This window comes from Mastigoproctus giganteus, chromosome 9, assembly GCF_048544385.1.
Source record: "Mastigoproctus giganteus isolate SK-2022 chromosome 9, ASM4854438v1, whole genome shotgun sequence".
Classification (NCBI taxonomy): Eukaryota; Metazoa; Arthropoda; class Arachnida; order Uropygi; family Thelyphonidae; genus Mastigoproctus; species Mastigoproctus giganteus.
In genome coordinates this window covers 163,349,190-163,373,996 of record NC_143583.1, presented here as the reverse complement: position 1 = coordinate 163,373,996, position 24,807 = coordinate 163,349,190, and the positions used below count along the sequence as shown (strand labels likewise).

The 24,807-nt window shown below is 35.4% G+C and overlaps 1 protein-coding gene across 1 annotated transcript in view; it reads right to left on the bottom strand.

The window, feature by feature from the left end:
* Positions 1-24,807, bottom strand: part of ValRS (Valyl-tRNA synthetase) — a 394,022-nt gene that overhangs the window by 232,134 nt on the left and 137,081 nt on the right. Inside the window, exons 9-11 of the mRNA XM_090381628.1 lie at positions 22,209-22,388; positions 15,573-15,697; positions 7,257-7,360 (exon numbers count right to left, since the gene is read on the bottom strand). Coding sequence (XP_090237754.1) covers positions 7,257-7,360; positions 15,573-15,697; positions 22,209-22,388 — 409 coding nt within the window. The remainder of the gene's footprint in view (positions 1-7,256; positions 7,361-15,572; positions 15,698-22,208; positions 22,389-24,807) is intronic.

Genomic DNA, 24,807 nt, shown 5'->3' with positions numbered 1-24,807 from the left:
AGGTAGTGAAGATGACTAATTGCACCTTCTCTTCCACAGTGTTAGTGCAGAATGGAAGCGAGTAACCTTCAGCTGCCTGTTGCTTTTCTCCTGACTTTAGTTATACAGCTGATGAGCTGCATGATTAAGTGTAATGGTAGCAAAAGCATTGTGGTACAGAATCAAATCCATTGTTCGCCTGCATCAGTAAGTCACTGTTTATGGAAGAGATTAACCCTAGATATACCTGCACTAGATATTTCTTACCACTTTTTTGCTCTCGGCTGTTCTAAAGTAACATCAAATTGATTGCTGGTCATGTAAGTGCTGTATGGCAAGGTATATGTGCAATCTTTATGGCCAGCCACACAGCTGTAATTTGAAAGAGCAGTCCATGCTAAGCAGTGAAGTTTATTGAATACCATTAAGAGAGAAATACAAAGTTAAATTTTATCCAAAAACAAAAAATTTACATAGGTTCATTTACATGGTTAAGTGCTGAACATCCGGTTCTGATCAGATGTTCTGTACTTAACCACTCAAAAAGAAACCCACCAACAAACAACAGACAAGGTACATCATAATGGAATATACTACGAATATTATACTATAAAGCAGCATATACAGGACAAATCAAAATCAACAACCCAAATATTGGTAAATAAAATTTACTAATTTTTTTATTATCAGATTTTGCAATCAAGAAATTATAAGAACTATAATGATAATAAGAAATTTCAAAAATTAAACATTGAAATTGTTCACCTTTTTCTTGAATAGATGCATGGACACATCATATTCAATGGCACTTTTTTCAATGTATATAAGTATGCAGAAGAAACTTCGTGTTGCTCTGATACTGCACAACTCTTAAATAAACAATACTTTTGACAGTTTAATTATGCTATTTAACACATTCCTGCTGGGGCGTTTATTTACTATGAGATAGAGAGACTCGCGACTTTTATTTCCCAAATGACGACTGTTTTTTTTCATAATTCGATTCATTTAAGTGACAAATAACACAGTATGTGCAAGAAGAACGGGTTGTCATATGTTTTTCGTGAAAATCTGATAGCGACCCACCAGCGGTTAACAGCGCCCCGTGGCACTAAGTATTGTCAACGAATGGGAATAAGCGCCAGTGAGTACCAATGCGCATGCTCGAATTACTTCCTGGTACCACTACAAGCATTGTTTTCTAATTTGTTCATACTCTGTGAGACTGACAATAGTTACTGCCTCCATACTGACTTCATTTCAAATACGTGCACATGTGGAGAACATTTTCATTTATCACTATAATCTAGAGGTCCTAAAGTCTCGAAACTTTATTAGACAGACAACTTGAGTAGTCAAGACCCGCTAATTTTTGTAAAATCGGACAAATGCTAATAATTTATTGTAATTTTTCCTTGAAGAGGATCTGCGATCTCATTATGGATTTAAAATAAACTTTGTGGATTTTTTGAAAAGGGTAGTATAGGCTATTTTTGGGAATTTTAAAGGAATATTAAATTTTAAGAATATTATATATTTAATTTTTTTTAAGGCAGGTGAATACTCTTACTTATCTGGGGTTTTCTTCAGGGACGGCTGCCTCTGGGAGAGGTATAATTCAGAAGGTGTTGAAATTGCAATTATATGGAAGGAGGACGAAGGAAAAAGCCAGCTTTTGTCCTAAATCTTTGCATGGGGGGTTGTAGGCAAAAAGGGAGATGACGTCCTGAAGCCTGATGGGGGCTTTTCATTATTACTATCTTCAAAGGAGGGTGAATTTTACACCCTCCTTTGAAGATAGGAGGGTGTAAAATCGTCCAGGGACATCGAGAACAGAGTTGGACTTGCAGACGAAATAGAAGCCACAATATTTCTTTAGTGATGAATCCAACGATGGGTCAGAATTAGATGATTTAGACATACATTCCAATTACAGCGATGGTGATGATAAGATCCAAACTTCAGAAGAATGAGATGAAAGTGATGAATATCATGAAATCAGTGATGAAAATAATGACCCAAATTCTCAAGTAATCTCCAATGCATATAAATCTGAAAATGTTATTTGGCAAGAGGTAAGAAAAACTAAAATTTCAAATAATGAATATAATAAAGATGCTGAAATCCTTGTTGACGTTGATTTGAACCAACATTACCACAAATACAATCTGTTTCTAATCGACAATATCCTTCAGAGGGTGGTGACTGAAACCAACAGATATGCACAGTACTGTTTGTCATCAGCAGCTAGTAATATACGAAAACCCAAAAAGAAGAAAGCTGATTGGAGACCAACCACTGAACCAGAAATGGAAAAATTTCTTGGAATATTATTGATAACGGGAATTGTTCATGTCCCAGATATAAGATTACACTAGTCAAAAAAAGATTTATACTCGAATAATCTCATTAGGGAATCTATAAGTAGAGATCATTTCCTAGATCTGCTGAAATATTTGGCATTTCTCTGGCAATGAAACTGCCAATGGACAAGACTGTCTCAAAAAATCAGAATTTTATTAGATAAAGCCAATAGGAATTTTTAAAGCATGTTAAAACCAGGAAAAAACTTGGTCACTGATGAAAGTTTGATCCCTTGGTGTGGAAGGCTTTTTTAGGCATATATCCCTAACAAATCTCATAAATGTGGGATCAAATTTTATAAATCATATGTTTGCCTGCCCGAGGGATATACTCATGAGATCTCTATTTATACCAGAAAGGGTGATTCAATGGAAGGTAAAGGACATTCCCATGCCGTCTCGATGAAATTGATGGCTAATCTGCTCAGTGAAGGACGTGTTCTTTATTCGGATAATTTTTACATTAGTTTCCCTCTGGCGCAAGAGTCATTAGAAAAGAAAACCTTTCTCTTTGGGACTCTAAGAAGAAATCGAAAAGGAATACCAAGGAATATTACAGGGGAAAAAATGAAACGGGGAGACATAATCGCTCTTAAGAATAACAAAGGAGTGAAAATCATGAAATAGATCGATAAAAGACCAGTAATGATGCTAACAACATGCAAAACTCATCAGTGTAAAATTACTGGGACAGGAAAGAACAATAGCAAGGGAGGAAAAAAAAAAAATCAAGAAACCCAATGTTATTATCAGCTACAATCAAGCAAAGAAAAGAGTGGATATATCTGAACAAATGGCATCATGTTATAGTAGCCTGCGTAAAATGGTATAAAAAAGCTGCAATGGAGATCATCTTTGGTACCATGCTAGTCAATGCATGGGTGGTACAGAGTAAATTTGGGACTAATAATCGTCTATCCATCCTTCAATTCCAAGAAAGTATAATATAAAGTTTATTGAATAGCGAGACTACTACAAAAGTAACAAAGGCAACTGGCAGAATTCATACTTTTTGTGAAATGGAAGGTCAAGCAAAGTAAGTTAGGAAATGTTTCAGGAAGTGTTACAAGAAAATTTCTGAAAAAGAAGGAAAGAAAGAAGCAGACCAGAAGGCAAAAAAAGTTAAAACATTTTGTCAAGATTGTGAAAACCAACCCACTTTGTGTCTAGAATGCTTCAACATAATTCACTGTAAACAAAAATAATTATATTTGAAATAAAAACTGTCAACTACTGGTTCCTTTTTCTATTCCAACTACTATGATTTTATATACCCCACAAAAACTTCAATAAATAAAAAATATTGATCCTGGACTGATACTTGGTAGATAAATATATATGGAGGGCTGGTGAATCTGATAAAATGCATAAACATCAGGCGCTTAATGCTAAAACTGAATATAAGACTCTTGGTACCCGTGGGTCGCAACGTCCGATTATAATTAGTCGCAGAGACCCATCGGTGAATCATTTGCCCAGTGCACATTAGAGCAGCGATCCACCGGTGGGTCGCCCCAGCGTGAACAGGCTAATTAACAGATGAGATAGATGGTATCAAATGTTTTATAATTCTTAAGTTGTGACTTCACATAATGAATACAGCTCACATCAAACAACATCATCACTGTTTTGTCAGAGAAGTTATTAACTGTCAAAATGCAAAATTTCATCAAAATGAACTGCAATTTTTGTGCATCAATGCAAATATGCGTCCATTGAATTGTGATCAATAAATGAGTGCTGTTAAACGAAAAGCACATGAAACGAGCAACTGAGCAATATCAGCACACTAATTAAATCATAAGTTATTACATTATGGCTGGGATTTTGCTTAGTGTCAATCGCACTGTCTAGAAAGCACTATAAAAATTGTATACTTGGTTCACAGTTTCGTATGTTCTTTGCTTATGTTGAAGTTATTTTATCTGGTTGGTATTTTCCAAAAGAAGAAAAGGTAAAATTTTTTGAAGATTATGATTGCTAAATTTTAATTCGTTAGTTTGTGAAAAACAAAACATCATTCTTAGTGTGTGTGTCTACTGACAAAACTTTATGTAAAAAGTGTTTATAAAATTTTACCCTAAAGGGTTGCTATATAATGGATCCACAGCCTGGGATATCAGGATTGAAAAGGAACAGGGATGGATAGTATGCTGAAGCTGATGATATCGAATCAGCTCTTTATAACATATCATCTGATACTGAAATAGAATATGGATTTTGAATCTTGTTCAAATGCATCTGTTGATATTAGAACACTACAAACAACAGATGCTGGCATTACCTGGAGTGATGATTCTTCATAGATAAAATACATTTATTATATAGCGCTACCTATTTGTTCCAGTGCCCCAAGACACAAATAAAGGAAACTCACAAATATAAGTGGCAGCAAACATGTTAAAGTGCTATCTGATGAGAGACCAGTAAATCCTATTACAAGCTCTCATAGCACTGTAAACAAAAATAATTATATTTTAAATAAAAACTGTCAACTACTGGTTCCTTTTTCTATTCCAACTACTATGGTTTTATATACCCCGCAAAAACCTCGATAAATAAAAAATATTGATCCTGGGCCGATACTTGGTAGATAAATATATATATATATATTCATCGTGGATCTTTTAAATAAATGGTAGGTTAACCTTGGTGTTCTCATCTTCACACACATTATTCGAATATATTCTTTAACACTTCCCATATCTCCACTTTCCTCATGGTCAGCCCTACTCCTCCAAGGCTTTCTTTTGCAACTCCTAGATAACTATCTTTTCAACTTCCCAAAACATTTCTTTCAACATCTCCACACTTTTCTCCCAAAACCTCCGAAGTCTAGCAGAACTTTTTCTCCACTCTCCCAGAATTCCTTCTCACTCCTCTATCTCCATTCTTTCATTTCCACCAATCCTCTTTTCTAAAAAAATTTTTTCTTCTCTCTTCGCTCCTGATTTTTTTTCTTTGTTAGGCCATACACTGTTTAGTCAAATCTCTTTTCCAGGGAGTATGAAAATATAGTTGTTTTTCACTATATTACCACCTGCTGGGATGCTTTTCTTGGCAGCACCCCTCCCCCCCCTTCGGTCATTTTCACACACATTCGCTCTAAACAAAATTTCCCATTCTCATTGTCTTGCTACTTCCTTGATTTTTCACAGTTCAACTATCAAGCAAAAGTTTCCACCTTTACATTTTATGATACAATGTAAGGTTGGTCTCTTTTCTCCTTTCCTTGATCCCTATACTATCAGCCACCATTTACCATTGCTGCAAAAGATTCATCTTCTGGCAATGCAGCCATCTATCCATGGTCATTCTTTAATTATCTTGTTGACTTTCAACCCTTCCTGTTTCAACGGACAAGTTTTCATTACCATTCTCTAACTGCGCTCTATTACAAACAACAACTCGCCGGAAATTCTTGACAAACAACTGATTCACCAAAACCTACTGTTCCATATCTCTAGTAAAAAAAAAAAAAAAAAATTAAAACTTGTAAGATTGATATCTTACAAACTGAAACTGTAGTTAGCTGATCTCAGATGGAGGAAGTACAGCTTCCCTTTTATAAGTTATTCTACATATTTCAGCCTACAACAACACTGGAAGAAGGTTTTATTTTAAATCTTTCTTCCAAGAAACTAAGTATTCATTATAACAAATTTGTACATAGCCACAAATTAATCAATGTTGTTGTTGTTGTTGTTATTTGGTTTTTAGGAGCATTAGCAACTAAGGCCATATTGCTCCGGGGATATGCGGTGGTCATTCCTCGACCTTTCTGCATCCTCCATATTTGGTGGTTGCGGGCTCGAACCCCGGTCTAATCAAGAAGCATGTACTACGCACTGCTGCTCCTGCCCACCTGGCTATGGAGGTGCCAATTAATCAATGCAATGAATAAATATTTAGTTGTTTCAAAGAAACCATCCACTTCTCAAACCTAGATTCTTGGTACTAATGGAAAGTGAAGGTATAGTGGCTTTGCAGCTTCAGCCTCTATGAAGACAAAGGTCTGTAAATTGCAGAAACTAGTGTTTTTCAATAAATCTATTTTATATAATAGGTATACTGTTTTTATCAATATAGAGAAAAAAATTTTGATGATTTTTTTTTTTTTTTTTTTTTTTTTTTTGATTTGGTAGTTGTTGGCGCATCGGCTTCTGTGGCCATATTGCACCTCCCAAGGTTTTTGCAGTACTTTGATCCAAGCCCGAGGCGGGAATCGAACCCGCGACCTTTGGGTTGCCGGGCAGGTACTTTACCCACTCGGCTAGCCCGGTCGGCTTAAATTTTGATGAGTGAAAAATCAATTTACAAGTATTTAAAAGGAAGAGTTACATATCCCTCCCCCAACCAAGGCAGCTACTGGCATTTCAAAAGAACACAAGTGCTGATAGTTAATGCAGGGCCAGTAACCATTAGCGACATGTGACCTAATTTAAAAATAGAAAAGGTCTTGAGATTGACTCAGTTTTTTACAAGTATATCACTATTTTAATAAAATATTCTGGTTGTTGAATTATTATACATATTTTTAATTGTTAAAACACACATAGGTATGTAAAATTTTGAAGTGAACTTAAAAACTAAATTATACAAAAAATTAATGAAATTTCTGATTCAGCAATCTCCAGAAAATTACACAGTATTTTTATTTCTATGCAACACAATCAACCAAAATACACTTTGCAATAAACCAGTCAATTATAATTATTTGGCAGTCCTTGGTTAATATGATTGCATAATTTAGAGTATACATACATATTATTTCAGTTAATTCATACTTTTTGTTACATGTTTTATTTAAGTGACTGAAGATCACTGACTATTATGTATTCTAAATGTCACAAATGAATGAATGAAAACTTCATTGAAGATGCCAAAAAATTAATATTAAGAATAAAAGCTTACCTGCATATAGGAACTACCATTGGATTATCTTTTGTTTCCTTAAAAAGTCCCTTTTCTTTTAATGCTTTCAGTATCGCTTTACGAGCATCAAACCTCTTCATACCCTATAGTTATCAATATATTATTATTAAAATATGATAGTACAAAGAAAAGTACTTAAAAAAACTTTCTTATTCTACCTCATTTGCCTCTAGGTTGAATGTGGGCTGGCTTTTCTACCACCATAACAGTTTAATGGGATATACTGCAGCCATCTAGCCACTCCTTTGTAACCCTTTCATCATGGTTGTGTAGCTAACTGTAAACTATTTACTATATTCAAGTAAGACTAATTCAGCATTATGTGAAGAACCTTATAAGCATTCCTATATCTGTCCACTTTTTTTGATTTTGACAGAATATTTCTGGTATATATGCTAAGCTCTGTTTTATTTATCAACTTAAACTTCAAAAGCTGCCATTAGGCAGTTCTGCTCATGTGTAGCTTTAGAGTACTTGTATGTTTCTGTGATTTGTTTACTTGAAAATGGAAAAATGTTTACTTAATTATCCTAATTACTTACTTTTTAAAAATATTTTTGGAAATACAATACTTGCCTAAGGATTTTCAGGTAAATGTTGTTTTATCTAAATGTATTGAATGTCAGACACTCAAAGTGCAAAGTGTATTAGTTGTCTGATGGCACCAGGGGTTCCCCCCCATCTCCACATTGTGTACAGTCGGTCCTCGTATAACACGTGTTTACATTACACGAATTCGATCATACACGATTTATAAATAGGGGAATGTTATCTTATATAGCACGAACCGAATTCGCTTATGCACGATTCGCCTTTGTATTTACAAGAAATGGCAGTCAAATGCGAAATCACCCCAACCGAACGCAACACGATAGGAATGAAGAAGATTCTGAAAATGTATTTATGTTTTATATCAGTGAAGGGGAAACACATTTCACCATAATAACATAAAAACTAACACAATTCCAGCTATCGGTATAATCGCAAATGCAATTAGATGGAGTTTACTACCAGTTTATAACAGATTCCACTAGCAGAAACGCAACTGGAAATTGTTTTTATTGTTTTATTGTAGTAATCCCCAGAAATGTGCTTTAGTAAAATGTGAGGTGTTAATAGCGTATCTCGGCCTTTACCGTGTTGTTTATTCAGTTGCTATACGCGCTCAGCTTTGTTTATGTGTATTAAGGGTGCCTCCTCGTTTTGTAATTGTGCTTTATTCCCTAAAAATGAGTAAAATGCTTAAAAGGTGTGAAAAGAAAGCGTCCTGGTGAAGACACTACAGATTCAGAGAGAAAAAGAAAAGCAATATCGATAAACAGAGGTGGACTGGATCAAAAATTCTTACCCGGGAAAATTTATAGTGGCCTCATACTACAGTTTATGGCCAAAATCACACCGGAATTTCCCGGGTAAGGCTTATGGCCAGTCCGCCTCTGTCGATAGAGAAAAAAAATATGAAATTGTGAAACGCTTTGAGCGAAATGAAAGACCATGTGATATTGCACATGCTACAGACCTAAATCAGGCAACGCCGAGAATTACAAAGAATGCGGAGAAAATAAAACAACTTTCATAGCGGGAACAACTCAAAGTGTAATTAAAATCCATTAGATTAAGACACAAGAATTGGAAGAGATGGAACGGCTGTCATCTGTTTGGATAGAAAATCAAACAAAAAACAAGTTTGCTTACGATAGAAGCAAAAGCAGTAGCAATATTTTATTACGTAATAAAATACGTAAGCATTTTATTACGACTTACGTATTATAATTTATACTTACGTATTATAAAATACGTAAGTATTTTATTACGACTATTTTATTTAATATAATAAATTTTTATGAATAAAATACATATTTTATTCGTAAAAAATACTTTTTTTATAATATAATAAAAATAAATATTTTTTATTATTTATTGTATAATAAAAATAAAAAATATTATATTATTTTTTATAACAATTAAAATTACCCGATTATTTATTGTATTTGGTAATGTTTTGGTTCCAAATGTGTGTTCAATCTTGGGTGGTCGGCACCTAACCCCACTTTTTCCATAGGGACTGTTATTTATATTGCACGATTTTGCATTGCACGAGAGTTTCTAGGAACACAACTATCGTGCTATACGAGGACAGACTGTACTCTGTGTAGGCCAGAGATTTCAAAAGTGTGTGGGAAGTAGAAGGATGTGTAGTGTTGCATACTGTTGTTCTTCTGACCATTTAGCTGTTGAGCCCACTGTTACCGCACTTGACCCTAGGGAGGCAGGTCAGGTATATCCAGTAGATTTTATTTTGTACTCTGGCAGGCCCTACCACCTAGTTCCCAAGGATTTCAGTGGCAAGGACCTATGTGAAAAAAAAAAAAAAAAAGGGGGGTTAACGCTAGAATATAAAAGGCCAAGAGAGGTTTATCTAAGTGCTGTTTAAATTTAGACATTATTAATTGATAAATTGTATGGGATGTACACTGGCGAGTTAGAGTAGGGGGCGATACTGAAGGCTGGGGGGGGAAATACAGAGGTATGGAGATGATAGAGAAGATGACCCCAGCAAGTCAGTGAGGCACGCGGAAGAAGAGCTATGCACCATCAAACCTCCATATCAACAATATAAGTGGAAGAAGAAGCGAAGGAGACAGGGACCCGTCCCGTCTCTTTTATAACTTGATGAAGGACTACCCCAAAGAAACTCAGATGGAATTTGTGGCATGCAGTAGTTAATCTTCTTCCAGTCACATAGCTCCCTGAGGAGCTGTTGTGGCCACCAACTGCATTGATCATGTGCTATATGAGTGGCATCACAAAATGTCGGGCCCAAATGTTCACTGATCCATCCTTCCACCTAGTTGCAGGTCTTCCTTTGCACCTCTTCCCCTTGATTTTTCCTTCCATTATATTCTTCAACAGAAAGTTTTCCCTCCTTACTATGTGTACAAAAATTTAAGTTTTCTTCTGTTGATGCTAAGAAGAAGAATTTTAGGCCTGCCAATTTTATTCGATACTCACTCATTTGTTCTCCGATCAGGGTAATAAATATGCAGTATTCTCCTGTAACACTGCATTTCAAATGCCTCAAATTTCTTCCTGTCAACTCTTCAGATTCCATCCTTCACATCCATAAGTGGCAACTGGAAAAATTAACGAATCAATGATACTCAATTTCGTCTTTAGGGGCAGATCTTGATCTCTCCATAATTTTGTCAAATCAGTGACCAATGTTTTAGCAATTGCCTGTCATCTCTTTACATTGTTTGAGCAGTCACCATTTTTATTTATTCTTGATCCTAAGTAATCAAATTCATCAACTTCCTTGAACTCTTGCCCATTAACCTTCAGTAGCTAATACAATTGCTTTAAAGCTTGCCAAAAACTTGCCAATGGCTGCAGAACATTTCCCAAAATGTTAAAAAAAAAAAAAAAAAAAAGACTGAAGAAGGAAGGGCAAGAGTTTAAAGTCAATAACAACAGACTGGTTACAGAAAAGTATGCCCACAAGAACAGACATCTCGGGTGATATTCATTGCATGAGTTGCCTGTTCTTGTTGAACATTTAAGGCAGCAAAGGACTATGTGGCAGTCATGCTAAGAGGAATGCAAATAGTAGCAAAAAGTTGAAACCTGTTGTGATTTGTCATACTACAGATTCAAGAGCAATGGAGGGATATGTCAAACATTCTTGATCACATGTACACATGATCAAGGACAATCTGAGCCAATCACAGATAATACAACATCAGTTTCGCAACCCACAGAGAAGGGGGTAATAGCCACCTTTAAAGCTTATTACCTATGGCAAAAGCTTTAGACATGTCCAACATTACTATTAGAGAATATTGGCAGTTGTTTGATGTCTTAAAGGGCATCAAACACATAACACAGGCCGGCAAGAAGTGACTGTCAATTGTATAAATAGAGTATTAGTTGTCTGATGGCACCTGGGGTTTCCACCATCTCCACTGTCTAAACGGACCGTAGAATAAGCTTCTCCCAAAATTCATGCATGACTTCAGAGGATTTGAGCTACAACAGAATGTTGCAGAAAACATCAGTAGGCTGGCACAAGAGGCAGGGTTAGAAGAAGTTACAGTTGAAGATGTAACCGAGCCCTTGAAAAGGCATGCAGACTCTTTCAAATGAAGACTTTGAAGAGTTAGCTGCAGAACTTAGCCAACAGCAGTAGGAAGAGAAAGAAGAAGACCCTCCTTTAAAAATTATGAAGCCCAGTGATCTTCAACGTATTCTTGCAAGTGTAGAGTCCCACTAATAAACTCTGTGACAGTGATCATGACTGGGAGAGGAGTGGCACAGTTAAAAGGGGTGTCGTATTAACCCTGAGCCCTTATTTTGAAATTCTTATTGAAAGGAGGAAGAAATCCAGGCAATCAACACTTGCTGCTTTCTTCAAAAAAAAAAAAAAAAAAAAAGGCAACTTTCTCAACCAGGGTCATTAACAGAAGATCATCAACTGGGACCTTCAAAAGACAACTAAAACTTTGGCATTACACCACTGTCAAAATGTTTTGTGTAATTTATTGTTTTATTTATTATATGCAACTGTATTTATGTAGGTTAAAAATAAAACACTTTTTTTTAATTAAAAAAGTTTATTTCTGAGCTTTAAATACCCCAGTATTGAAAAGGGTAGGTAAAATTTTTGGTGCCCAGAACCTAACCCTGTGATTTCCCATTGACTTCATTATATAAAGGGTTCCATTTGCACCTGGCCCCCCAGGAAACTAATCCAAGTGTAAATTGAGGGCTACCTGTACTTAGTTTTAATTTTTTATTTAATTCCAATAAATTTTCTTTATTTTCTTTTCTATGCTGGGTTGTATTTATCATGAATTTAATTAAACATTAACCACTCACCCACACGTTCTTTCTTATTTCTGTTTCTTCTAGAATTTACTGATTCCTCCAATTTTCTCTGCCTGAAGTCAATATAATCCTCTTTAGACACTGATAACCTCCCATGTTTTCAGATGTTGAAAACAGTACGTTCCTTTTTCATTATTCTCGTTAATTTTACATATTCTATGTGATCCTCAGTTGAATCAACCATAAATCACATGTTTGTTATTAATAGTATTTTCTTTTGTAAATATTTTTGGCCTTTACCTTCCTTATTTGCTAAATTCTAATTGCTATTTACTTAAGATGTTTACATTAATAATGTTTACATTAGAAACAGATGCCTACCATTTTCTTGAAGTTTTGGTAGCTTTCACTTGATAACAACACTGAGGTTGTGAATTATACAATATTTTTTGCTTTTTTTTAATGTTTATATACAGTATATTTGGTTGTTCATTACTAGCTTTATACAACCTTATTTTATACCCTTTTACACATACACATGCACAAACACACTTTACTAACCTACAGGTATGAAGTCAGCAAGCAAAATCATTTTCATTCAGTTTATTATAATAATTAAAACAAACTGATCTTAAAATTATTATTATTATTATTAGCCATATGATGCAAGGAAGCCTGAAGCCTTATGCTGCACCAGCCGAAAAAAATTTCTGAATTACCCTGAGAGAGAGAGAGAGAGAGAGAGAGAGAGAGAGAGAGAGAGAGAGAGAGAGAGAGACTTATTATTCATGTACAAATGATATTAAATGAACATGACCTAATAATTTGTTAGATAAAATATTCTGAAAAAAATGCCATGAGTTAGGTCAGAGTATCTCTGCAATTCTGCACAGACATGATAGGGGGGATTACAGGCTGAAAGCCTTGTGGATGAACTCAAGATGTGAGAGACTCTGCAAGACTCTTGGAGGGAAAATCAGCATGGCTCACACTTTTAGGTAGAAGAAATGTCTTTTTTAGAGATGGTATTCATTTGAACAAAGTGGTGCAAGGGTTCAGATAAACTGCTAGTTGGGGGGGGGGGGAGAAGGGCAATATAGACATGTTTATCTCAGGAATTCTTGTTTGTTGTCAACAACAGCCTATATTGGCAAAATATTCAGAGGATAGTAAGGTTTTGAATGGGCTAGAAGCTCATGCAAGGGAAACAAGCTTAAATAACTTCAAGGGGAGTATCAGGGTAGTAAGCTAAACAAGAATACTTATTCATAACTCTATATATAGTAATGTCAGGAGTGTTACAAATAAAATGAGTGAATTCAAACTTCTAATGCTGGAATACTAGTGCTAATGGAAGTGTAGTGCTACCCAGGAATTAGGAATGATGAGATTCACTGTAAGTACAATGTATAGAGAAGATGCTTCTTAACAAAACCGGCCTGAAGGTGAAAACAGCTTCTGCCAAGTCAGAAGTTATGGCTGCCAGCATAGAATCTGTGTGGTGCAAGTTAGTTGGAAACAAAGATATAATGAGAATGGGAGCACCTACAAGCCAGAAAACAATGTCTTCTTATGGGTGATTTCAATTTGTTCCTAACTGACTGGAATAAGTGGGAGGAAAACTCACCAAGAGGAATAATATTTTTAAAGACACCAGATGATTATTATTTGTAACAGCATGCTAGAAAAAATACTAGGGGTAAAAGCATAGGTCCCCCATCCAAATTGTAATTAGAAACATGCTAGACTATCATAACTAACACGAGAAAATGGAGCCTTAAACACCTCAATCAGATCACCCTGCAGGTGCCTAGTCTCCAGATGCTGCAACCTGTAAAACTGAAGCCTTTCTAGGTAACAGCACCCTTTCCTTCACCAATCTGATTGGCCTTATCTGAACCCATTCCAGTAGATCTACATCCTTTCTCAAGTGAAATCCAGACCTGTATACAGTACTTAAGATATGGCCTGACCATTGCCTTATACAATGGGATAGTCACCTCCTTACCCCTACTAGCAAAGTTTCTGTATACCATTGACAAAACCCCACAAGCTGTTCTGGCCACATGTCTACACTGCTCAGAGAATTTCATATCTGAATGCACAATTACCCCAAGTCTTTTTCATTTCCTACTACCCTGGGTGTAGTAACACACAGTTGTTACGTTTCTCTGGGGTTACTGCTGCATGTAGTACTTTCATTTGTCAATATTTAACTTCTATCAGTCACCACTTCTCAGCCCATCAACCTAATTTTTCTAAATCTTGAGGAAAGAGTGCCATCAGTGTTTAGATTACTCTGGTATGAGTACCTTTTCCACTTCACAAATCTCACTGCCTTCTCTGCATCCATTCCAAAAGATTATTATCTTCCTAAAATGAAGCTTCAAGACCTATAGGCTGTACTCATATGTAGCCTAACCATTGCCTTGTACAATGGGATAATAAACACCTTATTCCTGTATATCAGTGACAAAAAATCCCATGGGTTGTCCTGGCAGCTTGTCTGCACTATTCAGAAAACTTTGTCTAACTGCACAATTATTTATATATTTAGTAATTTGATAGCAAAAAAAAAACAAGCTCTTCAAAAAACAGTCACTTTAAATATGTGCATTGTTTAAACTGAAAATTTCTTTTCTGTGCTGTTGTTGTTTGGATTTTAGGAGCATTAGCAACTAAGGCTATATTTCTCCGGAGATATGCGGTGGTCATTCCCTGACCTTTCCGCATCCTCTGTATTTGGTGGTCACAGGCTCGAACACTGGTCTAATAAAGAAGCGTGTGCTACGCACTGCTGCTCCTGCCCACCTGGCTACGGAGGTGCCTCCTTTCTGTGCATCAGTCATTCTCTATTCTTTCCTTCAAAAATTAGTACTATGCCACAAACAACATTCAGTGCTTTAACTACAATATATGGATATGCTATAGGTATGAAAAAAAAACATATAGTAATAATAATAATAATAATTATTGATGGATTTCTATCCATCTAACTTTAATTAAATTTGGAAAAGTTTGAAAAATATTTCTAAGGGATCAAAATTTCACAAAAATTAATCCATTAGGAATTCAGATGTTTTGTGTGGATGAACAGAAGGGCTAACATGGTGAAGACAACAAGCACTTGTTCATTTGTGAATGCACCTAAAAGTGGTTTAACTGATAGCATTAACATAAACAAACACATAGAGAATGTTTTAAAACATTACAATAGTGTGGTTTAATCTTTAATACTTTATCTGATAAGTGCAAAATGCTGGCATAACTCACAGCTGGCAGGGGGTTTAAACCTATTACAGAATTTACAGGTATTTCTGAACCTAACTACATATGTCAGTAAGTGTAAATTAGATGTAAACTGAGATAATTAAATCATATAGTGACAACTGAATTTTACTTTTTTTTTTTGCATTTGTTAAAATTAAGTTACTTTATAACCTCTATACATAAATATGGCAGACAACTTACAGAAAACTGGCCACAGTTATCAGTAATATTCCCAGTGTCATCAATAATATTAATAAAAAGTAAGCTGTGCCTTTTGCCAACTTCATAGTCATTATGGTCATGGGCAGGAGTAATTTTCACAGCACCTGCATTTAAAAATTACATATAAAAATAATGAAGTATAGATGGCAATCAATACATTTTATATTCAAAATCATAATGGATTGGTTTCAAGAAATTATATTCAAATGAATCAATATAAAGCAGAACTAGCTATAATTAACCAACCAAATATGAAATATCTTTAAAGTCTTATTCAAAACTTATATGTGGGGAAACTACAACTGTCACATTCAAACTGCCTAATATGCATTTTTATAAACAATCATAAGGTATATTTTTGTATACAGACTGGAACAGTTAAACTTCAACAAAATAAATTAATATAAAAGAGAGGCATTAACCAGCTAATGAAACTTATTAGCATTATAACACATAAGAATTATTTGATGTAAAATTCAATGATTCCTTTGTGGCAAAAGTATTCAAGGTTGTGAGGTTATATATGCCAACCAGTGACTATATGAATCAGGTTCAAGTGACAAGTCAAGCGGTACATGAGAGAAAATTCTAATGAAATGCCTAGCAAAAATTGTGTACCTTTTAACTCCTAATACACGCCCACATTTGCCTTGCAAAGTAAATTGAGAAATGCTTGTATACATTGAGAAATAATTCAATGCAACACTGAAAACAAGCTGAAAATTTTATGCATTTCTGGATTTAATTTTTATCATGGGCATAGTTGATTCGAGAGAGAGAGAGAGAGAGACCATGCTCATATTAGAGACAACACAGTTGGAACAAGCTAACCTAAAATACTAATATCATTTTACTATAAATGCCATCCTCAAATAAAGTGAATCTTTTCTTCTTTTCTCTGTAGGACAAACAGAGCCCTACACAGAAAAAACAAGTTTTCAAAATATTCCATATTGGGGGAGGGGGGGGTTTAGAATACACAATTTTTTTTATATGCTTAATTCTTTTCTTATCCCACTTAGCTGCTCACTAAGACAATGAATTCACTGGTCAGCATAAATTTGCTAATAGAGGATACCCACTAACAGCAACCATTATCTAACTAGAGAACAGTAATTAAATCTTGAAGCAACTATCACAAGTGTCTTGCATTTTAAATAAACTGATGATTCACTTACTGGTGATGCTCTTTATATCAAAATAATATTGGCAATTTAGGTCAACTTGTGTGTATTATGGTGTCATCTTTAATGCAAGTATAAATCTAAATCTTAAAGACTGAAGGTTGATTTACATAAGTAGACTGAGACAAAAACTGAATGTAGAAATACATACAAGGCATAACACAAGCTGCCAAATGTACATGGGAATATATAGAGTGCAAGCTAAAAGTTCTGGACTGGAGAAATAAAATTAATTTAGACTTATGTTAGTTATATGTTGACATTGTTCCCTCCAGAGTTTTATACACTGATCCCAGTGCTTCTCCCACCCTTTAAATCATCTCTTAAACTCCTATCTCATGATTCTATCTAACAATATTTGTAATTCAGCTTGAATCTCTGTGATGTCTTTGAATTTTCATTTTAGGGAACAGGAGGATAGAATAAGGGAGGGTGTGGACCCATGACCATTTTGTTCTTGGCTAAAAATGGTCTGAACTGACAAAATAGCATAGTAAAAAAAAAAAAAAAAAAAAGTAAAGTGCAGCCATTATCAACCCACTGCAGGATGTAAGCCTCCTCAACAATTCATGCTGAGGGAAATGGACCATAATCTGCCACGCTGGTCCAGTGTGGGTTGGCAGATCGACCGTATTCAGCAGTCAGGGGCTTGAATCCCGGTCTACTCAAAGAGCGTGTGCTACTGCACTCCCAACCACTCGGCTACGGAAACACGTAGACTGGCACATTATTGCAGAGGCCAATCCTGAAGGCAGCATTTGTCTGGGTGTTTTCTCCTGATATCCTTCCTCAAATGCCTTTGGATCCCCATATAGAATGGATATTTATGATTTGGCCTGATCATTGACATTTGATCTGACCTGCCTTACCTTTTTTGGACATGGAGATGATAAACTGTTCACTGGGAAGACTACTTTGTTGCTGGGTCATAACCATAAACCTGGCTTTCATTCCCTGGAAATGATCTTGGAAAGAAACTTCCTTTCCAGGATCATTGTTATGACCCAGGAAAGGAAGTTTCTCTCCTTTCTAGCCTGTTTTTTCAGATTCCTGCATACAGGCAATTGGTTTGACACTCTGCACACAGGGCACAAATTTTGCAGAAATCTGTCTATGTTTCAATTTTCATTTAAAATGCATTGGCATGTACCATACAATAGGCTTAGAAGTCACAAATACTGTTAATCATAAACCGTCCGTCCTCAAGGATGACTTTATGCACTTTTTCAACATTTTCATCAGTCTAACTTCACAATGAATGACCTGAACACTCAAAATCCTCAAATGAAGTTTGGCCATGTTGGAAATGTGAATACCAATAAAAAGTCTTGTTAGACCTATAGCATCATCACAAATGCTTATTTAAGCATTTCATAAGTCTTCGAAGCTGTTTTCCTGAGTTAAGACAAATTTTATGTAAATTTGCTGTTCCTCACTGTCAGCCATTTTACTCAGCTTCAAAAATCACAAGACACACTCAACAGAAACACAAACACCAATTGTGCAAAATCCCAATGTCTAATTGTCATGAAACTCACTACACTACCTCATAATGAATCAATTCAGCAGTACCTAACAGCACACTGCTCTATGTGTGGTTAGTACTGCACACAGCACCAGTCCAGAAACCTTTGGCTTGCACTTTGTATATACTTCCAATTCTTGATTGTGGATATGTTTATTAGCACAGTTATTGCTATATAAAATGTAAGAGAACTGTATGCAATATAAATAAATGCGCAGGTGTTTCAAGTTCTTAAATACTTGAGATCATCATTAGTTCTGAAATTTCAACATCAAACAAAGAAATACAAATTCACATATGAGAACAGTGGAAGTTGCTGATGGTAGCATACGAGGTCACTGTTGAAGTCTTAAGAACATTTTTGGCTACTCTTTCCCCTCAAATTTTCAGATAAGCACTTTGTCTGAGCAGAAATGACATATCGTGTATATACATCACAAATTTAGGTACATTGCTCAGTGGTAGATGTTGTGGTAATAGACTGTATGGTTCCAACAAGGTAACAGAACAGGATGCAGTGTCTGAATGAATGGGATGCAAGTTTCCAAGGATGATTCAGCTGCTAAAAATACAGGGCTTTTCTGAATCATCAATTGCTCATTTTCTGTCGAACATGGTGTGACATGTCAGAAAATGATTTTGAACTCTTGAAATTTTCTACAAATATCAGTAGCAAGAAATTTAGTTATATGGAACAGGAACTGATGGCCCTCCAGTGGCAGGCAAACAGTCAACTCTAATTTTGAATGAATTGTAATTCCATCAAACCAGTTTGAACATTCATCACCCAACCAGCAGCCATTCACAGTTCAATTCCAAAGAATTAACTTTTCTTAAATTAAATCCTAACTTTTCATCTTCATTTATTCCCTTGACTTCTGCTTTCTGGAAAGTGAGGTCAGGAGAATAAATTATAATCTCCAGGAAGTATATATATATAGAAAGGAAATTTCCTCTGTTTAAGCAACAGTTCCCCCACTCCAAATCTGTAGAACAAATGTTAGAAAGAAGGATTCATTTTTATCATTATCCAAATATGATATACCCAATGGATATAAAGGCCACTATGACAGTACAAATCAAGACTATCCTAGACTATCAGCCTTGCCTTCCATTCGCTATTTTCTTCCATGCTTTCCTAATTTTTTTTTTTTTCATTTGTAATGCTGGTTATGCTACTGCTTCTATTTAGATCCAATTATGTTTTTATGAGAACTCTTATTATTAAGATGAAACATACACTGAAATTGTGATATCGATTGAACTTTTTCTTATTAAGCAATGTCTAAACATCTGATAACATACTTCCATTACAGATTAGGCAATGTATACAGAGCATTACAATCCATGCATATTCTTTTTTTAATTAACTGATTTTTTCCCCTTTTGCAATTAATAGAAGTGAAAAGTAAATATAATTATCTTTTTATCAATTAATAAGATTATAACTTTATAGAACTCTTAATAAAACCCTACAGTTTTATGTTCTCAAAAGTTAGCTGTTCAGTTTAATTACAGCTGTATAATATTTATTACAATCCTCCCATATATTAATTTTTTTTTTTTTTTGTTTTTTCCTATGTATATATCGCTTCGCAAGCAACACCATGTTCATGAGTCTTGTGTTCGTGCACTCTTCACTCAACACAGGTGAAGAGTGCACGAACTGGCTAAAGCTAACGAAACTGCATTAAAACAACATTTAATCTATGAATTTCTCCATTTTTTACATACAAACTGTATCAATAAAAGAAATAATAATTATCAGATTTCTATTTGTCCAATTTTAAGGAAATATGGGACAGCTTAACAAATCTTCCTATATGAACTAAATATAAAATTTTACGAAGATCCATCCACTGGGAGTCAAGCCATTACATGTGGATGGATGGACAGACACGGTGAAGACAATGGGCACTTATGCACCTATGTTAACATACCTAAAATTTGGTGGAGAGTGTTCCATAGAGACTAGAGGCTGTCATAAAGGCTAAAGATTTCAAACATATATTATTAGTTTTCCAGCAAACAAAGATTATTTGTATACATGCAGGTATCTGGATATTGGTAGTAGCATAACATAAGTCATATAAGACAAATATATGATTAAATACAAATTAAATATAGTCATGTTATGTGTCTTGTGTAGTGGTGTATTATAATAAAATCTGCATTAATCACCACTGTCTGCTTTTTAATTCTGTTATTTCTGCTCTTCTTTTAAAAGTTTACATGATGACATTTTATAAAACTGTATAGTATTCTTTATATAGGTCACAATTTTTTTTTTTTTTTTTTTGATTTGGTAGTTGTTGACGCATCGGCTTCTGTGGCCATATTGCACCTCCCAAGGTTTTTGCAGTACTTTGATCCAAGCCCGAGGCGGGAATCGAACCCAAGACCTTTGGGTTGCCGGGCAGGTACTTTACCCACTCGGCTATAGGTCACAAGACCAAAATTTAATGTATGGGTGACATGGGCTCTTGCTGTAAATAATGATGTGTGTGTGTGTATGTGGGGATGCTTTGATTATATAATTGAACCATTTCTTGTTGCTATTTAGTACTGTATTATTTATAGAGAGGCTAATTTGAAAATGCAAATTGGTTTTCTCTGTAAATAACGCCTAAAATGGAAGTGCTTTTGCAATAAGAAATTGGCAGTTTTAAAATTTTTCTTTTGAAAAACACAAAAATACAATTTTCATTGAATTCCATGGGTACTTTTGTCTGGTGAAGAAGACAAACAAAGTCTTGAATTTGAAAAGGTGAAAAACAATATGTAATAAATTGTAAATATATTGGTATTAATTTGTGTCTATCTACTCCTATGCATATCTTTAATTCAAGTTCAGAATTTTATATCCAGAGTATAAGTCGACCTTTAAATTTTATACATTTTTTTAGTGCTTCAAAGGCTCATTTATATTTCAGAATACACAGTATGTACAAAATTTTTATTTTTACCAATTTTAAAAATTCTTCAAAAAAGTTCACCTCAGAGCTGCCTGCTAGCAGGAATTTCACTACCCAAGCTCGCACAATATGGAAGTTGGTAGTGAAATTCACTGAACTCGCTTCTGAAAGGGTCTCATCAAAGGATTTTTTCTAGTTACTAACTCTAACTACAAAAAAAAATCTTTTAATAATTAAAGCAGGTAATTTATTGTCAAGTAAAGTTACATTTTCAATACTATTAACATTCTCTAAATGCTACTTCCTTTACACTATACCAGTGTTTCACAACCTTTTAGTTGCTGCAACACACTTTTAAAGATGCTAAAATTTTGCAGCACACTACACATTACAATCACTACTATACTCATATATTCACAAATGGGAAGTTATTTCTGTTGTGTATATTTAATAATACACTTATTATTTGTGTAGATCTAGTACTTCAAGATGTTGTTGTTTGTTTGTTATTTGGAGCATTAGCAACTAAGGCCATATTGCTCCGGGATATGCGGTGGTCATTCCCTGACCTTTCCGCATCCTCCGTATTTGGTGGTGACAGGCTCGAACCCTGGTCTAATCAAGAAGCGTGTGCTACGCACTGCTGCTCCTTCCCACCTGGCTACGGAGGTGCCACAGATCTAGTACTAGGGATCAAAACGTGATGTCACATTGACAGCCGGAAGGTGCTCGGATCGGTGCAGGGTAAATAAACGAAGCTTTTGTTTGAATTAATTTTCATTATAAAACTTGGGTTTATTATTTTTTCCTAATTTGCATTTTCCGCGGCACACTTGAAGCATACCTGCGGTACACAGGTTGAGAGACGCTGCTCTATACACACAGCATACAATTTTTAAAATTTTCTCAACCGTACTACTCAGAATAGCAGTGTTCTGAGTTCTATTGCTATTCTGAGTACTACTTATAAATACTGAGTTTATCATTTTACCTGTTCCAAAGTTCATGTCCACAAAATCATCACAAACGATGGGCATCCTTCTGCCACTGAAAGGATGAAGAACAAACTTCCCGTGCAGATGTTTATAGCGTAAATCATCAGGATGAACAGCAACAGCTGTATCCCCTAACATTGTTTCTATACGTGTGGTGGCCACAATAATTTCTTCTGCTGCAATAGAGAATAACAAACAATAGTATTAATACTGTTTACTGTATAAACTTATTAATCAGGCAATTAAATAACTTCAACCTTTCAATCATTCAGTAACTAAGTAAAGATAAAAAATAATACATGTACAATGTCACAAATCCAGGATACACTGATGTAGGACGCTGCGATTGCCATTATTTGTGCTGACCATGTTCACATTTGTGCTCTTCAAATATTGCAAATTTTACGTGGTTTAAGTGCAGTCTATTACTGAAGTTTGGTGTCAAATAGAACTCCAGAAGAGGATTCCTTAGGCAACGTTGTTTTGGTTTATCTTGGACTCTCTTGCAAGAACTGCTGTGTTATTTTAAACGGTGCTATTGTCAATGGCTATGTCACCAAGCCGCCATTGACATAGCATTGAAGAGAATAGCTCGTGGGCTGCCACATGCATTTCTTGCATATTTGACTGGTAACCTTAAGTGTGCCCCAACTGTTTAAATTTCCCCTGTGGAAACAAAGGTTTCTGTCTCTAACGACAGGTCACATGATCCAGAGGGTGAGTGGACATTGGTCAACATCACCATCCTGTTCCTTGCCCCTGAAAACCTCCAAAGATGCAAGTCCCTTTAAATTTGGAGTATTCTTTCACTATCTTTCCCACACACAATCAGAGGGGGATAGCCCAAAAACACACCCGTCAACTGTACAATGCCAAATTATCATATGAACTATTGCGAACCAACAAATGACTTCAATTTTGCTCCCCTTTGAGGAGAAACCAACTGTTCCCCGCTTATCCAAAAATATGTTATGATTTGTTAATTCTGGTTTATGGCAATGCAAGGTCCCAACTAGAGGCACGTGCCTCTCAAATAACGGAGAAATTGATAGAGTAGTCCAGATTGTATAAGTTACAGATCTCAAAAACAAAGACTGTACAGATGCTGCTTAAAGGACAACTGAGTATGAATAGAAATCCAGTTGTTAAAGCATTTGATATGTCAATTAGGTATGTGACTTCTGTAAAGTACCTTGGTGTGTGTGTAGGGGAGAGGATGGCATTTTTGGAGCACATGAAGTACTTAACAAATAAAGTTCGAGTGCCGTATGCCAAGCTGAGAAGAATGATTAGAACTGATTGGGGAATAAAAGGAAGAGCGCTGAATCTCCTTTATGACTGTGTATTTGTCCCCATAATCACATATTCTTCTGTGGCTTGGTTGCACCAAATAACTAATAGTGTTGAAAAGAAGTACTTGCTCCAAGCGCAGAGGTTCGCTCTCCTATGCACAACACGGACCTGCAGAACAGTGTCGACAGATGCTCTGCAGGTCTTGGCTGGGCGATTTCTGGCTGATTTGCAGACCATCTTGTCGGCGTTACTACACTGTACTAGAAAGAACATCAGGAAAACTGTGTTGGGAGTTTCCTCTTGCCCAGATTTAAATAGGATATACTCAAGATCTGATTATAAAGAAGAGAAGGCAAAAATTAAAAATGAACTGATGGCTGTATGACAACAGAGGTGGGACGCGAGTGAAAAAGGACATGTCACCCATATGTATTTACCGAGAGTTGACATATTAAATGTGCGGGCAAATCCTTGGCAGCAATTTGGACTACATGTCACTTTTCTTATTACTGGACATGGATTGGCAAAAAGACTCCATGAGTTGGGACTTGTGGAAATGATTTATGTTCTTGTGGGTTACAAGAAACTAGTGTCCATATTATGCTCCATTGTGATCAATATGTTGAACTAAGACATGAATTGGAGATAAGTCTAGGTAAACTTGAACAACAAGATCTTTGGATCATGTTCATGGATAGGGCTCTCCTATGGTATTTTAATAAGTTTGTGAGTCTAGTTTTTAAACAGAGAGCAAGGCTAGATAATAGTTCCTGCCTCTTTGTAGCTGGGGACAGTAACACAGCCAATTAGGATATGTAAGACGACGATAGCTAACACTATATCCTTCTTGGCTGCGGCTAAGAGGATTAGTGCTCTCCTAAGATGTGTTGTGATGTTGAATTTTAAATAGTATTTTTTATTATTATAATATATTTTTAAGAACAGCTTAAGATAATATCACTGAAGAAGCATAATCCACATATAAGCCTAGGCTTAGGAGGTGGACTTGCTGAAGGTGAGTTGAATGAATGAATGTACTTCAACTGATTTCAATGTCGTTAACGAGGGGCCAGCCGTCAAAATCAGTCAAAATGCAGCAAAAAGTTACCAGGGTTTTTAATTTATTGTTAATCGTAATGCTAACATATATATCATGGTTGACCCAACAGAGGCAGAGAAATTATAGATAATAAGCAATATAATAGGTAGTAAAAAATTAATAAAGATCATTGAAAGTTGAAATCACGAGATGGAGCAGACAGAATATAGTGAAAGTTGAAATAGTGAGATGGAGCAGACGGT